Genomic DNA, 16663 nt, shown 5'->3' on the forward strand with positions numbered 1-16663 from the left:
CAGAAACTGATGACATGCCTTCTGCCATTTGACTAGCTGGCGAAGAGATTCGGCCTGCTCCGGTGGGAGAGAATCCACCAAATCAGTCATATTGTGCACCAAGTTCCACAAGTAGAGGCTCATGTAGGGCTGGTATGACAGTATAATTAGATTGTAAGCTCTTTGAGCAGGGACTGTCTTTCTTCTATGTTTGTGCAGTGCTGCGTACGCCTTGTAGCGCTACAGAAATGCTAAATAGTAGTAGTAGTAGTAGTAGATGAGCATAAAGGCTTGATACATCTTCTGCCCAAAGAAGTCCAGAGTCTGAGAATCTCTACCAGGGGGAGCCAAAGCAAAGTCTCTGGTACTTCTGGCTCGTTTGACCGTGGATTCCACCACCAGTGAATGATGAGGCAACTGTGGCCTATCAAACCCAGGAGAAATCTGTATCTAATACATGGTATCAATCTTCTTGGGAAGGACAGGGACCGACAGAGGGGACTTCCAGTTGTTCACTTGAACATCACACAAGATCTTGATCTTGTGAAGTGGGGAAAGTCACAACCTCTCTAGGAGAAGTTCTGAGAGAAGAGGACATTTCTCTGATAAGTGAACGCTACTTTGCTTTGTGCTTTGGGAACTTAAAGATTGGGGTTTAAAGGAGGAATTGTAGGTTAGTGTTAGGCAAAATTAAAAAGCAAATTTTAACAGCTAATCTCCATAGTCTTTTCCACTTAGTTTTAAAAGCTTTGGACCACAGCATTAACAGATAGAATCTAACAGCCACTGCAGGATCTAATCTAGGAGTCTAAGAAATAAGATGGGAGAGTTGGAATATATTGCACTAAATGAAAAATTGGATATAATAGGCATTACTGAGACCTGGTGGAAGGAGGATAACCAGAGGGACACTGTCATACTGGGGTACAAAGTATATCGTAGTGATAGGGTGGGCCGGACTGGTGGAGGGGTAGCATTGTATATTAACGAGAGCCTTGACTCAGATAGATTACAAATTCAGCAGGACACAAATCACACTTTTGAATCATTGTGGGTTGAAATTTCATGTATAAAAGGGAAAAAAACGATAATAGGAGTGTACTACCGTCCGCCTCGCCAGGATGAGCAGGTAGACGCAGAAATGATAAAAGAAATCAGAGACGCGAACAAAATGGGCAATGTGATAATAATGGGTGACTTCAATTATCCAAATATAGACTGGGTAAATGTAACATCGGGACATGCTACAGAGGTACAATTCCTTGATGAAATCAAGGACAGCTTTATGGAGCAGCTGGTGCAGGAGCCGACGAGAGAAGGAAAAATTCTAGACTTGGTCCTTAGTGGAGCGCATGATCTGGTGAGGGACGTTATGGTACTGGGGCCGCTTGACAACAGTGATCATAATATGATCAGTTTTGATATCGACCTTGAAGTAACTGTACACAGAAAGTCAAATACGTTAGCGTTTAACTTTAAAAAAGGAGACTATGATAAAATGAGAAGAACGGTAAAAAAAAACTTAGGGGGGCAACTGAGAGAGTAAAAACTGTACAACAGGCATGGACGCTGTTCAAAAATACCATCCTGGAGGCCCAGGCCATACATATTCCGCGAATTAAAAAACAAAAGACGGAAGTCCAAAAGACAGCCGGTCTGGTTGAAAAGTGAGGTGAAGGAAGCTATTAGGGCTAAAAGAAACGCCTTCAGAAAATGGAAGAAGGAACCATCTGAAAATAACAAGAAGCAGCATAAGGAGTGTCAAAGCAAATGCAAGGTGCAGATAAAGAAGGCCAAGAGGGATTACGAAAAAAAGATAGCATTAGAGGCAAAAAAACTTATTAAAAAAATTTTTCAGTATATTAAAAGCAGGAAGCCGGCAAAAGAATCGGTTGGGCCGTTGGATGACCGAGGGGTAAAAGGGGCGATCAAGGAAGACAAAGACGTAGCAGAGAGACTGAATGAATTCTTTGCTTCGGTCTTCACCGAGGAAGATTTGGGTGGGATACCGGTGTCGGAAATGGTATTTCAAGCAGACGAGTCGGAGAAATTTACTGACTTCACGGTAAACCTGGAGGACGTAATGGGGCAGTTCAGCAAACTGAAGAGTAGCAAATCTCCTGGACCGGATGGTATTCACCTAGAGTACTAATAGAACTGAAAAATGAGCTTGCGGAGCTACTGCTAGTGATATGCAACTTATCCTTAAAATCGAGCGTGGTACCGGAAGATTGGAGGGTGGCCAATGTAACGCCGATTTTTTAAAAAGGCTCCAGGGGAGATCCGGGAAATTATAGACCGGTGAGTCTGACGTCACTGCCGGGGAAAATGGTAGAGGCTATTATTAAAAACAAAATTACAGAGCACATCCGAGGACATGGATTACTGAGACCGAGTCAGCACGGCTTTTGTGTGGGAAAATCTTGCCTGACCAATTTACTTCAATTCTTTGAAGGAGTAAACAAACATGTGGACAAAGGGGAACCGGTTGATATTGTGTATCTGGATTTTCAAAAGGCGTTTGACAAGGTACCTCATGAAAGGCTACAGAGGAAATTGGAGGGTCATGGGATAGGAGGAAATGTCCTATTGTGGATTAAAAACTGGTTGAAGGATAGGAAACAGAGAGTGGGGTTAAATGGGCAGTATTCACAATGGAGAAGGGTAGTTAGTGGGGTTCCTCAGGGGTCTGTGCTAGGACCGCTGCTTTTTAATATATTTATAAATGATTTAGAGATGGGAGTAACTAGCGATGTAATTAAATTTGCTGATGACAAAAAGTTATTCAAAGTTGTTAAATCGCGACAGGATTGTGAAAAATTACAAGAGGACCTTACGAGACTGGGAGACTGGGCGGCTAAATGGCAGATGACGTTTAATGTGAGCAAGTGCAAGGTGATGCATGTGGGAAAAAAGAACCCGAATTATAGCTACGTCATGCAAGGTTCCACGTTAGGAGTTACAGACCAAGAAAGGGATCTGGGTGTCGTCGTCGATAATACATTGAAACCTTCTGCTCAGTGTGCTGCTGCGGCTAGGAAAGCGAATAGAATGTTGGGTATTATTAGGAAAGGTATGGAAAACAGGTGTGAGAATGTTATAATGCCGTTGTATCGCTCCATGGTGCGACCGCACCTTGAGTATTGTGTTCAATTCTGGTCGCCACATCTCAAGAAAGATATAATAGAATTGGAAAAGGTGCAGCGAAGGGCGACTAAAATGATAGCAGGGATGGGACGACTTCCCTATGAAGAAAGATTAAGGAGGCTAGGGCTCTTCAGCTTGGAGAAGAGACGGCTGAGGGGAGACATGATAGAGGTATATAAAATAATGAGTGGAGTGGAACAGGTGGATGTGAAGCATCTGTTCACGCTTTCCAAAAATACTAGGACTAGGGGGCATGCGATGAAACTACAGTGTAGTTTAAAACAAATCGGAGAAAGTTTTCTTCACCCAAAGTATAATTAAACTCTGGAATTCGTTGCCAGAGAAAGTGGTGAAGGCGGTTAGCTTAGCAGAGTTTAAAAAGGGGTTGGACGGTTTCCTAAAGGACAAGTCCATAAACCGCTACTAAATGGACTTGGGAAAAATCCACAATTCCAAGAATAACATGTATAGAATGTTTGTACGTTTGGGAAGCTTGCCAGGTGCCCTTGGCCTGGATTGGCCGCTGTCGTGGACAGGATGCTGGGTTCGATGGACCCTTGGTCTTTTCCCAGTATGGCATTACTTATATACTTATGTAAGAGTTGTAGTCCAGGACCTTGAATGTCTCAATCCTGGTCTCCTCCATCTCCAAGTGAATAGGAATGGCATCCACCATTTCCCTGAAAAATCTGGGAAGGAGAGGCTCTTGGGTGGAGATTTTCATCTCTCCTCTGTTGGGGAGGGGTCAGATGGGTGTCCTCCGACAGGAAGTAACTTAGGTCCTCATCAGATGCCCATGGGCGTTCAGTATCAGTGTCAGCAAAGAACTACTCATGGGAGGGCTGAGTGAGCCTGTCTTCAGTGTGAGGAACTTGGTCGTTGCTTGGAGTGGTCAAGAGGGTGGCTCTGCCCTCAACTCTGGTGAAGCTTCCTCCATCGATTTCAAGGGGTTACATGGCTATCGACATCAGTGACCGCACCACAGGATGAGGGCCCTGCGAAGCAGCAGATAGAGGCATGGCTGGTGCAACCACACCTGATGGCAATACACTCTGCTGTAGTATGCCCACCAATTGCTCCTGGAGTATGGCTCGGATTCGCTTATCAAGGGCCGACATCGGGAAAGGCTGGGACGTCAGTTCAGAGACAGCCTGCTGAACTGCTGGTGTCAACTCGAGTACCTGGGTCCCAGCTACATGGAGACCCCAGCATCAGTACTCTCTCAATGGAGGAGTGCTCTTCCTGGTACCGACGCTTCTCAGGGACCGGATCCCTCGGTGCCCCTGTGCTCCCAGCACTATGCATTGAAGGGGAATGATGCTTGCATTTCTTGGCCTTCGCCCAATGGCAAGCATCAACACCCCCTCAGTGCTGACAAAGATGATTTTGAATCCTCACCGGGTCCGATTGTGATCAGTCCAGGGGGCCCTGCACGGCAAACGGCATCAAGGCATGTGGAGACTTGCTCAATGCACAACCACTCCCAGTAGCGGACATGGGTCTAGCAGCCATAGGGACCGATGCCAGTGCAAGCACTGACACCAATGTCGGTGTCAACATCAACGATTGAGACCTGGCTCTAAAACCTTTCTCTCCTCCTTGACAACCATGTTCTTTTCTGCATAAGCAGGCAAAGAAGACAGCTGGAAGGGTCCCAAAAACTTGAGACACCAGGAATGGGTGTCAGTTCCAGAGATGGTTCGACTGCACTGAGCACAACACTTGAAGCCTCTTGGAACCTTCAATGACATGGAAGGAAAAGCAACCATGGCCAAATCAAATGACTCAATGGTGATAGTAAAAAGGGGCAAATCACCAAGAAAAAAAGGAGGGGAAAAATCCCGAGTGAAGCTCAGGCCTAAGTGGACCTCATGAACATGAAAAATAAGAAAACTTAAAAGTGGAAAACAAGTAGCTAACACTAGAAGGGAAGGAAAGCTCCCCCCCCCCCACCCACCCAAAAAGGAAAAAATAAAACTGGGCAAAAAAATACCCATAAGGAAGGCACAAAAAGAGCTCAAACATCAGCAATGTACCAGATGCTGTGAGGAGCCACAAACAGCACATTCTCTCCTAATAGCGGATGAAGAGAGGCTGCTGGTCCCGTGCTCTCCCAGCAGGCAGGAAGGCACTCATGCATGTGCAGTGGGAATGCTGGTGCATGCTCTTAAAGCTGTAATATGTTATAAAAGGATTCTGCACCGGGTGACGTGGATGATGTCAGCCACATGCAAGTATGACATGGCCTGATTGTCCTCAGAGAAAACAAATTTTCACTGTATTACTAGTAAGTCCAATTTGAAGTAGATTTGTAGAAAATCATAAAAAATAGGTACGCACCTGAGGTCTGCCTGCTCTGCCAATCATTTGTAGTATATCAGTTTCACTATATTCTTGAAACATTCCTGAAGCATAGTGCATTGTTGATTTTATAACTACTAAATGTGCTGGCAGATTTACTCCCATTGCTAATGTACTCGTGGTAACTAAATCAAAATAAAATATGTTAATTTTGCGATAAACTGCAAAAGCATTTGAAAAGTTGAGTGGCCTATTTTGTTTAAATAAATGAATGTGTATTTTATGCTGTAGTTTTAAGTCTACTTCTGCAAGCTTTTAATAAGAATAAACTAAACATGCTCTTGAATGTGTGAAACTAACAGTTTAGATCTCACAAGAGTCTCTTTGAAAGAAAAAAAATAAAATAACAGAACAATAAAATATGTCTTTCTGCTAAAAAAAACTGCATTGGGCTGTGTTTCTCAACAGATATTATCATACTTACAGAGTACTGGTAAGTCTCCCACAGTAAAAGTTCCTTCAATTAGTTTTCTGTCAGCAATGTCAACTCCAGCATGGTGGTAACCAATACCACATATTAAGAGATCTACGACATGATTAAATGGATTAAGACTATATAAGAAATCTCCAGTTAGATTATTCATATGTATTACCATATTTCATTTCTTCAAAAAATACATTCCCAGGTTCAGTCCAAATCAGTCACTAATGAACATACTGTACCTACCTCTCAGTTTGCAGTCTTTCACTGCCTTTGCAGCCTTTAACAGCCTATCAAAATAAAAGTAAAACATCATAACCCTTTCATTTTAAAATATAATAGCACTGTAAAGAAGATGCTGCCAATTTGACAAAAAATTTTTTTTATCCATAATAGAGATTTCAGGCCTTAATTCTGCCTATTGAAAAAAATTTTTGAACAACAGCCATCCATTGTTTTAGCACTCAGGAACCAATGTAATAAGCTGTGTATTAGAACTGTACGCTCAGCTTCAGCACAAATGGGTCCTTTTACTAAACTGCAGTAATATTTGTAGATAAAATGAAGATACATACCTGTAGCAGGTATTCCCTGAGGACAGTAGGCTCAATATTATTACTTGTGGGTCGTCCTCCGCGACAGCCCCAGGAGACCGGAACCTTTTTTAGAAAAAACTAGAAGTTTGTAGAATGCTCCACAAGAATGAGCTAACTAGTTTGATAAAAAGCAAAACACCATAAGTGGAACAACTCCAACGGGGAGGAGGGAGGGTTGTAAGAATATTGAGCCTGCTGTCCTCGGAGAATACCTGCTACAGGTATGTATCTTCATTTTCTCTGAGGACAAGCAGGCTCAAATTCTTACTTGTGGGGTATCCCTAGCCCTCCAGGCTCACTCAAAACAAAGAACATTGGTCAATTGGGCCTCGCAACGGCGAGGACATAACGGAGATTGACCTGAAAAGAAACACAACTAAGTGAGAGTGCAGCCTGGAACAGAACAAAAATGGGCTTAGGAGGGTGGGGTTGGATTCTAAACCCCAAACAGATTCTGCAGCACCGACTGCCCAAACCGACTGTCGCGTCGGGTATCCTGCTGAAGGCAGTAGTGAGATGTGAATGTGTGGACTGATGACCACGTTGCAGACTTGCAAATTTCTTCAATAGAGGCTGACTTTAAGTGAGCCACTGACGCAGCCATGGCTCTAACATTGTGAGCCGTGACATGGCCCTCCAAAGTCAGCCCAGCTTGGGCATGAGTGAAGGAAATGCGATCTGCTAGCCAATTGGAGATGGTGCGTTTTCCGATGGCCACTCCCATCCTGTTGGGATTAATGAAACAAAACTGGACGGACTGTCTAAAGGGCTTTGTCCGCTCCATGTAAAAGGCCAATGTTCTCTTACAGTCCAAGGTGTGAAACTTGTCCTCATCAGGGCAGGTATGTGGACAGGGAAAAAATGTTGGCAAGACAATAGACTGGTTCAGATGGAACTCCGACACCACCTTCGGCAAGAACTTAGGGTGAGTTCAGAGGACTACCCTATTATGGTGAAATTTAATATAAGGAGCATGGACTACTAAGGCTTGGAGCTCACTGACTCTACGAGCTGAAGTAACAGCCACCAAGCAAATGACCTTCCAAGTCAAGTACTTCAGATGGCAGGAATTCAGTGGCTCAAAAGGAGCTTTCATCAGCTGGGTGAGAACGATGTTGAGATCCCATGACACTGGTGGAGGTTTGACTGGGGGCTTTGACAAAAGCAAACCTCTCATGAAACGAACGACTAAAGGCTGACCTTCTACACGTTGATGATAAGCACTAATTGCACTAAGGTGAACTCTTACGGAGTTGGTCTTGAGACCAGACTCTGATAAGTGTAGAAGGTATTCAAGCAGGGTCCGTGTAGGACAAGAAAAAGGATCTAGGGCCTTGTTGTCACACCAGACGGCAAACCTCCTCCATTTAAAAGAGTAACACCTTTCGTGGAATCTTTCCTGGAAGCAAGCAAGACTCGGGAGACACCCTCTGAAAGGCCTAAGGAGGCAACTTCTAAGTTCTCAACATCCAGGCCATGAGAGCCAGAGACTGGAGGTTCGGATGCAGAAGTGACCCCTCGTTCTGGGTGATGAGGGTCGGAAAACAATCCAATCTCCATGGTTCTTCGGAGGACAACTCCAGAAGAAGAGGGAACCAGATCTGACAAGGCCAAAAAGGAGCAATCAGAATCATTGTACCCCGGTCTTGCTTGAGTTTCAGCAGAGTCTTCCCTACTAGAGGTATGGGAGGACACGCATACAGAAGACCTGTCCCCCAATGTAGGAGAAAAGCATCCGACGCTAGTCTGTCGTGGGCCTGAAGCCTGGAACAGAATTGAGGGACTTTGTGATTGATCTGAGTGGCAAAGAGATCCACCAAGGGGGTGCCCCACGCTCGGAAGATCTTGCGGACAATGTCCATGTTGAAAGACCACTCGTGAGGTTGCATGATCCTGCTCAACTTGTCGGCCAGACTGTTGTTTACACCTGCCAGATACGTGGCTTGGAGAAGCATGCCGTGTCGGTGAGCCCAAAGCCACATGCTGACGGCTTCCTGACACAGAGGGTGAGATCCGGTGCCCCCCTGCTTGTTGGTGTTATACATAGTAACCTGATTGTCTGTTTGAATGAGAATAATTTGATTGGACAGCCAATCTCTGAAAGCCTTGAGAGCGTTCCAGATCGCTCGTAATTCCAGGAAATTGATCTGAAGGGGATTAGTCACCTGCTATACATCTGGCTTCAGATACGAAAAAGGGTTTTCCCACAGAGAAAATATTTCCTTCAAATGGCTATTTGTGGGGCGCCGGGATTCCCATTGGGAGGGTCGGAGAAAGTGTATCAGAGATGGGCCCATAGAGGGTTATATATGTTGGGACAGATTTGGAGTAATGGGAAAGTAAAGGACTTTGAGGAGTTACAAGAGGAATATGAACTGGAGGAAAGGGACTTAGTATACTACCATTGTCTGAGGAATTATGTACTCAGGCGGGCGAGGGAGGAGCTGGAATTGGCGGAAACGGTACTGGAGGGAGCAATTAGAGGGGGAGGGGCAGAGGCAGTGTGACGCGGCTATATAGAGCACCATTACTGCCATGAACTCCGCAAGGTTATTATACCAGAAGGTGGGAGGGGGTGCTTCAGCAAACATACTCCTTGGAATGCTGGTCATCAGTCACTCAGCCAGTAATCGAAAATGGATACAAAATACTGTACTGATGGTACTATACACCTGATATATTACAAAAGATGTATCCGCAGGTGTCAGCTGACTGTTGGAGAAAATGTGGGGCTCGGGGATAATTTATGCACATCTGGTGGGAATGTCCTAAGGTACAGAGATACTGGGTACAGAGTTTTGCGACGGTTAATAAGGTAGCAAAGGTGGAATACCCTTGTAGGGCAGAGCACTGTCTACTGCATTTCTGGCCAGCAAAGAGCCAAATTTTTGTGGCAACCAAGATGACATTAGCAAGGGCATGGAAACAAGTAGAGGTACAACCATTGCGGACTGTAGTGTGCAAGATAGACTATCCAGCTTATAATCGAAAGAAAAAAACGCCTATATTGTGACCCAAATCGGGAGATGGGCGTCTTTCTCCCGTGGGCGCCCAAATCGGTATAATCGAAAGCCGATTTTGGGCGTTTCCAACTGCAGTCTGTCGTGGAAACAGGTAAAGTTGACGGGGGTGTGTTGGAGGTGTGGTGAAGGCGGAACTGGGGCGTGGTTATCGGCCAAGGAGAGATGGGTGTCTTTAGCTGATAATCGAAAAAAAGGCGTTTTTACCGCGATTTTGGGTCACTTTTTTTGGACCCTTTTTTTTTCACGAACAGGTCCCAAAAAAGTGCCCCAACTGACTAGATAACCACTGGAGGGAATCGGGGATGACCTCCCTGGACTCCCCCAGTGGTCACTAACCCCCTCCTACCAAAAAAAAACCCACTTTAAAAACTTTTTTCCAGCCTCTATGCCAGCCTCAAATGCCGTACCCACCTCCATGACAGCAGAATGTGTTCTATCCTGTGACAGCCTTTCCCTGGATCTGATGTGGCTCTCGGGTAAGTGTGACACCTTTTCTGTTAAGGGCACTGCAGAGTCACATCAGCAATGCATTGTGGTGGGTGTAGGGTATTGGGCTCCGTGATTCCACTAGCTTGTGGCAAATGCTCACAATGTTGGTAGTTGGCAGGCTCTACTTCCATGGTGTTTTTTCCCCTGCTTACTGGGTCAGAGTGTGCCCTGTTTTGTTTTCGGTAGTCCATGAGGTAGTGGCCATTTTTGTAAGCCAGTTTTAGATCCCTTTCATGTGTTAGCCACGCTACAGAACTTAGTTCTTACCTTGAATGTGGCTGAAAGAGGGCATTGTACAGCATTCTGCCAGCTCTGACCTACTGCTCATCTCAGTACCAGGGAGACTCGTTGCCAGTGGGGCACAACCTCTGATCTGCAGTTAACTGTGAGTAAGCGTGCTTATTCCAATAAAGGATGTTTTCGGAGATTAGTCTTCAGGTGTCAACTGGTGTGCCAATGTTATATAGCAGCAACAAGTCCTTGAGGCCTGCGTGTATGCAGGTCCCCGGAGCACTTTTAGTGGGTACCGCAGTGCACTTCAGCCAGGCGGACCCAGGCCCATCCCCCCCCCCCACCTGTAACACTTGTGCTGGTAAATGGGAGGTCTGCAAAACCCACTGTACCCACATGTAGGTGCCCCCTTCACCCCTAAGAGCTATGGTAGTGTTGTACATTTGTGGGTAGTGGGTTTTGGGGGAGGGGGGTTGGGGGCTCAGCACCCGTGGTAAGGGAGCTATGCATGTGGGAGCGTAGTCTGAAGTCCACCGCACTGGCCTCTAGGGTGCCCAGTTGGTGTCCTGGCATGTCAGGGGGGCGAGTGTGCTACGAATCGTGGCCCCTCCCACAACCAAATGGCTTGGATTAGGACGTTTTTGAGCTGGGCGTTTTTAGTTTCCATTATCGCTAAAAAAACAAAAGCCCAGCTGAAAAACGTCCATCTTTTCGAAAATACGGTCTGTCCCGCCTCTTCACATACCCGTTTTTGGACATAGACGCCCATGGAGATAGGCGTTCGCGTTCGATTATGCCCCTCCACATATACCAGATGTCGAAACTGAAAGCCCTGAGAAAAGGTCATCTTCAAAAATTTTAGAGAGTGTGGCAAACATATGAACATTTGAGAGACAGTCTAATATCATCACCATAGACCTGGGGGGGAGGGAGGGGAGAGCATCAGTATATGTGATTATCTAGTATTGTTCAGAGGAAAATCAATGAGGGATATTGTTATATTGCTATGCAGATATATGGTATTGTTGTGATAAAATTTAATAAAGAAATTATGGAAAAAAAAGGAGTGATTTTGAATGTAACCATTTTCAGGTGCTACCCTTTCACATGGAGTGGTTTTACTGAAGATTTCTTCAAACTAAGTCCCTTTTCTATATCAGGAATACAATTAGGGCATGGAAATTGGATGTAAACCAGTATGCTAAAGGATGGTGCAGTTTACTATAGGGCTCATTTTCAAAGCACTTAGACTTGTAAAGTTCCATAGATTACTATGAAACCTTTTAAGTCAAAGTGCTTGAAAATACACCTCCACATCAGCCCCTCATTTTATATGCCTTTGAGAAGAGCTGTTGCCATATTGTCCTCTTAGTGAAAGACACTGTATGAAAACTTATTATGCAATCTGTTCAGGGCCATTTGGTCTAGAATGCTGTAAATGGTAACCACTATGTTTACATAACAACTTTGGGTTCTGGGTTCCAACTTCCTAAAATATTGAATGGTTAGTTTCTTCTGCTGCCATCATCCGAGGTCCCTCGTCCAAGGCTCATAAGTTAGCCTCTGCTCTACCTAAGCCGGATCTGAACAGTTCTTGCACTTCACCTCTGCTGCCACCTGTTGTCTGCACATAAGCTTGCTTGGTTTTGAACTCGGTATTGTTTAAGTGGTGCAGTCCCTGCCATGCTCACCTCCAAGTTCCTCTCCATTCTCTATTATATCACTCTTATCCGTGCCTCTCTTACTTCACTCATATCTGACTGCAGTACCATTCCTGTCTTTGTCACCGCTCAGAAAGCATCTAGACTCTCCAACCATCACTCTACGTATGCTCGTTTTGGCCACCACTCCAACGCTTTCCATCAGCCTACTATGCACCGCAGTTGCACCCCCAAGCAAAATCACCTTAAGTATATCTGCTGCTCGGCAGGTCATCCGGATCCATACTTAACCGTCAAAGTGGGCTATGTCAATGCAAGGTCTGTGGTTAACAAAATGGAAACAATCTCGGACTGGCTCACCACTGATAAACTCGACCTTCTCTTTATCTCTGAAACGTGGATATGTGACTCTAAGGACCCTATTCTTCTTAACCTCTGCCCCTCTGGCTTCAAAATCATGCACTGGACCAGGCCGGGGAAAAGAGTTGGGGGCATTGCTGTGATTTATCACTCGGGCCTCCGGGTTGACTCCCTAGCTGAATCCATATCGCCCAGTCTCGAAATCGCTTCAATCAAGGTCCAAAGCAGATCTCTTCAGGATTGTCTACGTTGTATTCTGTTCTACAGACCACCTAACAATTGGGTTGCCAGTCAGGCCAATTTCATGGACTTTATCTCTACTTCCTGCACCAATTATTCCAACCTCCTTATTCTTGGCGATTTGAACCTCCACTTAGGCATTGACAAGGGTTGGGAGAGCGTTGATTTTCTAAGTTTCCTCAAACTCCTGGATCTCCATTATCCTGATCTGCATCCGATGCACTTAAAAGGTCACACACTTGATCTTTTTGCTTACAAGTTCCTCAATGACTCTGTATAGCCACTACTGCATGGTCTGCTGTCCCTTGGACAGATCACTACCAATTAAGGTTTGCCCTCCGCTGGCAGAAGACTAGCCATCCACTCCCCGAGGAGCCTACTACATACTGTACAAGAGAGGAAGTTGACCTAAGATCATTTTGGGAACAAATTTATGGATGTGACAGGCAAGCAAACACTGACTCCTTTGATTACCTCACCCCTTGGGAGAACAGGTGTCAGTACATCTTAGACGGACTTGCACCGTTGCAACTTAAATTCTCCTTCCATCGCAAATCTAAAGCCTGGTTTACTCATGACCTTAAAGCACTAAAACAACAAACTAGAAGGCTGGAAAGAGCTTGGTTTAAGTCTAAAAGCGACCACGCCTTATCAGCTTGGAAGCTCTCTCATCGCACTTACAAATATGCAATCAAACAAGCTAAAAGAGCTTTCTTATTATTATTATTAGCATTTGTATAGCGCTACCAGATGCACGCAGCGCTGAACACCTGATACAAAGAGACAGTCCCTACTCAAAAGAGCTTACAAGCTTACAAGCCTTATCAGCTTGGAAGCTCTCTCATCACACTTACAAATATGCAATCAAACAAGCCAAAAGAGATTTCTTCAAGAAAAGAAATCAAGCGGTTATGCTGGATGCACGGAAACTCTACTGTCAGCTGAATTCTCTACTTGACACCACCCCTGTTACTTCACCAAGCGTTGGCATGCCATCAGCGATTCAGTTGGCCAACCATTTCAGAGAAAAAATCCTTCTACTTCGAAACTCGCTCCCCCAGTGCTCCACTACAGTCGCTGACTTCCTTATTGGCCTTGCACCCCCACTTGGCCCTTGCCCAGCTGACCGTTATTGGTCCTCCTTTGAACTAGTCACCGCTGGTAAGGTCGCTTTAGCCCTTCGCAAGTTCTCTTGAACGCACTGCAAGCTGGATAGCTGTCCTAACTACCTACTGCAATCGATGCCGGAATGTTTTGTGGTTGACTTTACATCCTATCTAAACTACATGCTCCAGCACGTGCGCTTCCCCATTGATCTCAGTCATATTCTCCTGACACCAATCCCAAAAGACCCGAAGTATGAGCCTAGTATTATTTCCAACTACCGCCCTGTTGCTACAATCCCATTGCTTGTTAAGACTATGGAAAGCATGGTAAATTCTCAACTCACTGATTATTTGGATAAATTTTCGATTCTCCATGCCTCCCAGTCTGAATTCAGGTCTCATCACAGCACCGAGACAGTACTGGTTACTCTTCTGTCCAACTTTAGGAAGGAACTGTCTTTTGGGAACAACATCCTTCTTCTTCAATTTGATATGTCGAGCGCGTTCGACATGGTTGACCACAATCTCCTCCTTACGTTGTTAGCTGAATATGGTGTTGGAGGTACTGTCTTAGATTGGTTTAGGGAATTTCTGTCTTGCTGATCCTATTGGGTAAAAGTCCAGTCTACTATTTCGCCATCTTGGAGATCTCACTGTGGAGTTCCTTAAGGCTCCCCTTATTGCCTACCCTTTTCAACATTATGATGACTCCGCTAGCAATGGCCCTTTCCAACCAAGGCCTGAATCCCTACATCTATGCTGATGATGTGACTATTTATATCCCCTTCCGATCTTCCTTATGCGAAATCTCAGCAGAAATTCAGAACAGTCTCGCCATTGTGGTCAACTGGGCTAACACATTTAAGTTTAAGCTTAACAAGGAAAAAACGCATTGCCTCATTCTCTCCTCCCAGTTCAAAAAGTCTATACCGGGCACGGTTGCTGCGCTGGACTTCTCCATCCCTATTGCAGCAAGCTTGAAGCTAATTGGGGTCACTCTGGATTCCCACTTGACTCTCGACCTTCACGTTTTGACAATAACGAAGCGGATGTTCCTTTCCATGAGGTATCAAGCAGTGCCTACCGTTTGACCTATTCAGGACTCTAATCCACTCCCTCGTTTTGAGCCATTTTGACTACTGCAATGGAATTTACACCAGCTGCAAAGAACACACCCTTAAGAAACTCCAGACAGCGCAGAACACCGTGGCGAGGCTACTATTTGGCAAATCTCGGTTTGAGGTGGCAGAACCCCTACGTGAGAAGCTCCACTGGATCCCAATTAAAGAATGTATTGAATTCAAGATCTGTGCTCTTACCCACAAGATTGTATATGGGGACGCTCCTGCCTATATGTACAACCTGATTGACCTCCCTCCCAGAAATTCCATGAAGTCGTCCCGCACCTATCTCAACCTCCACTTTCCTAACGGCAGAAACTTACGATACAAACTACTCTTCGCCTCCTCTTTTTGCTTTATGTGTCCTCGCTACTGGAATGCTCTGTCATCACCGTTAAGAGAGACAGCCGACCATAGTCTGTTCAAGAAGTCCCTTAAGATCTACCTATGTGATCGATCTTACACCTCTGCTGCTTGATTACCTGCAATCCCTCATTCCTCCTCCTGTTGGTTCCCTCCCTTCCCCTCCTCTACCTTGTTCTCTGATTTGTACTACAATTATTATGTTGTTCTTTTCACCAAATGTTGTAAGCCACACAGAGCCTGCCCTAGTGGGATTATGTGGGATATAAATGTTCACAATAAATAAATAAATATCTTTCTTGAATGAATGGACAAGAAAATTTCTTTGGCTTCTCTTTCAAACTTCATCATGTGGACCTTCCAAAGACTACACTAACACAAGCTAGAAAGAGATTACTATAGTGGCTATATTTGGGTCTGTACCAGGGAATAGTAAGGCCTTATCAGGTGCTCCTGCTAACCTCCTCCTTCCCAGAGAATAGTAAGGTCTTATCAGGTGCTCCTGCTAACCTCCTCCTTCCCATCTAAAGCAAAATGTCATGAGACAACTTCATCATTGAAACCAAATTCCTATTGGTTGAATATGGCAGTTTTATATAAATATCAAAAATGCAAAAACCTGCTTAGAGCAATAAACTTAGAAACTGTTGATATATATTTGCTCTAAAACATAGAATGCTGTTTGTGTAATTATCAAGAGTCACTTATAATATATATCAAATTATACCTTACAAGCCAAGGGTACCAACTATGTGGACACACCTATGTAGGCTATCATTAAAGGCCAACCACCACCACTGGAAAACCTGCAGAGAGCAAAAAAACTCAACATATAGAGAGAAAAAGGCAATCTACAGTAAAAACCGGAGGGTATGCTAGTGACTAATTCTTAATTCAAATACACAAGCAACATCCATGAGGTGCTAGTAAGCAACTAAATTGTGCTAGCGGAACAGTAATTGTACATGGTAAGAACTAACAGGGACAATCAAATATAAGGAATTGCAGTTTGAAGTATAGAAATAATTCACCACAGAAGCAGAAATACTTAGCTTAATCCAAAAAGGAAGAGCAGAACTGCTTATTTCATAAGTTGCTCAAAATGGGTGAATCATCCAAAAGAAGGAAGCAAAAGAATCCCAAAATTCAATAACTTCTCCCGACATCCAATCACAGACTTTTTTTCTTGTTGACCCATATAGTATAATCAAACCAAGATTGGAACACAAGGCTGGTGGCATAGAGATAACACTCCTATCATCATGGACTGATCATTTCCTAATCAAATTTTCTATTAAGGACTACATAAAACAGATGGGCCCAATCAAAGTTTGGAAGGAAATCCAAGATATGAGAACTCTGACTGCTAAAAACTTCCTAGAAGCCTTGTTCTACCCCCATGTGGATGAAAAGATGATGACAATGTCAAAACAGATTGATATCTGGAATGCATGCTTAGCAATGACATTAGAAAAATAATGGCCCCTCTAAAGAAGGTCCTATGCTCCACAAACAAACATTCCCCATGGTTCTCCCCAAAACTGCCAATCCTTAAGCGCCAAGGA

At 44.5% G+C, this 16663-nt stretch overlaps 1 protein-coding gene across 1 annotated transcript in view; it reads right to left on the bottom strand.

Annotated features, from left to right (window-relative positions):
- Positions 1–16663, bottom strand: part of HFM1 (helicase for meiosis 1) — a 472985-nt gene that overhangs the window by 309337 nt on the left and 146985 nt on the right. Inside the window, exons 9-11 of the mRNA XM_030206735.1 lie at positions 6155–6198; positions 5912–6013; positions 5467–5612 (exon numbers count right to left, since the gene is read on the bottom strand). Coding sequence (XP_030062595.1) covers positions 5467–5612; positions 5912–6013; positions 6155–6198 — 292 coding nt within the window. The remainder of the gene's footprint in view (positions 1–5466; positions 5613–5911; positions 6014–6154; positions 6199–16663) is intronic.

Source organism: Microcaecilia unicolor, chromosome 6 (assembly GCF_901765095.1).
Source record: "Microcaecilia unicolor chromosome 6, aMicUni1.1, whole genome shotgun sequence".
In the NCBI taxonomy this organism is placed as follows: Eukaryota; Metazoa; Chordata; class Amphibia; order Gymnophiona; family Siphonopidae; genus Microcaecilia; species Microcaecilia unicolor.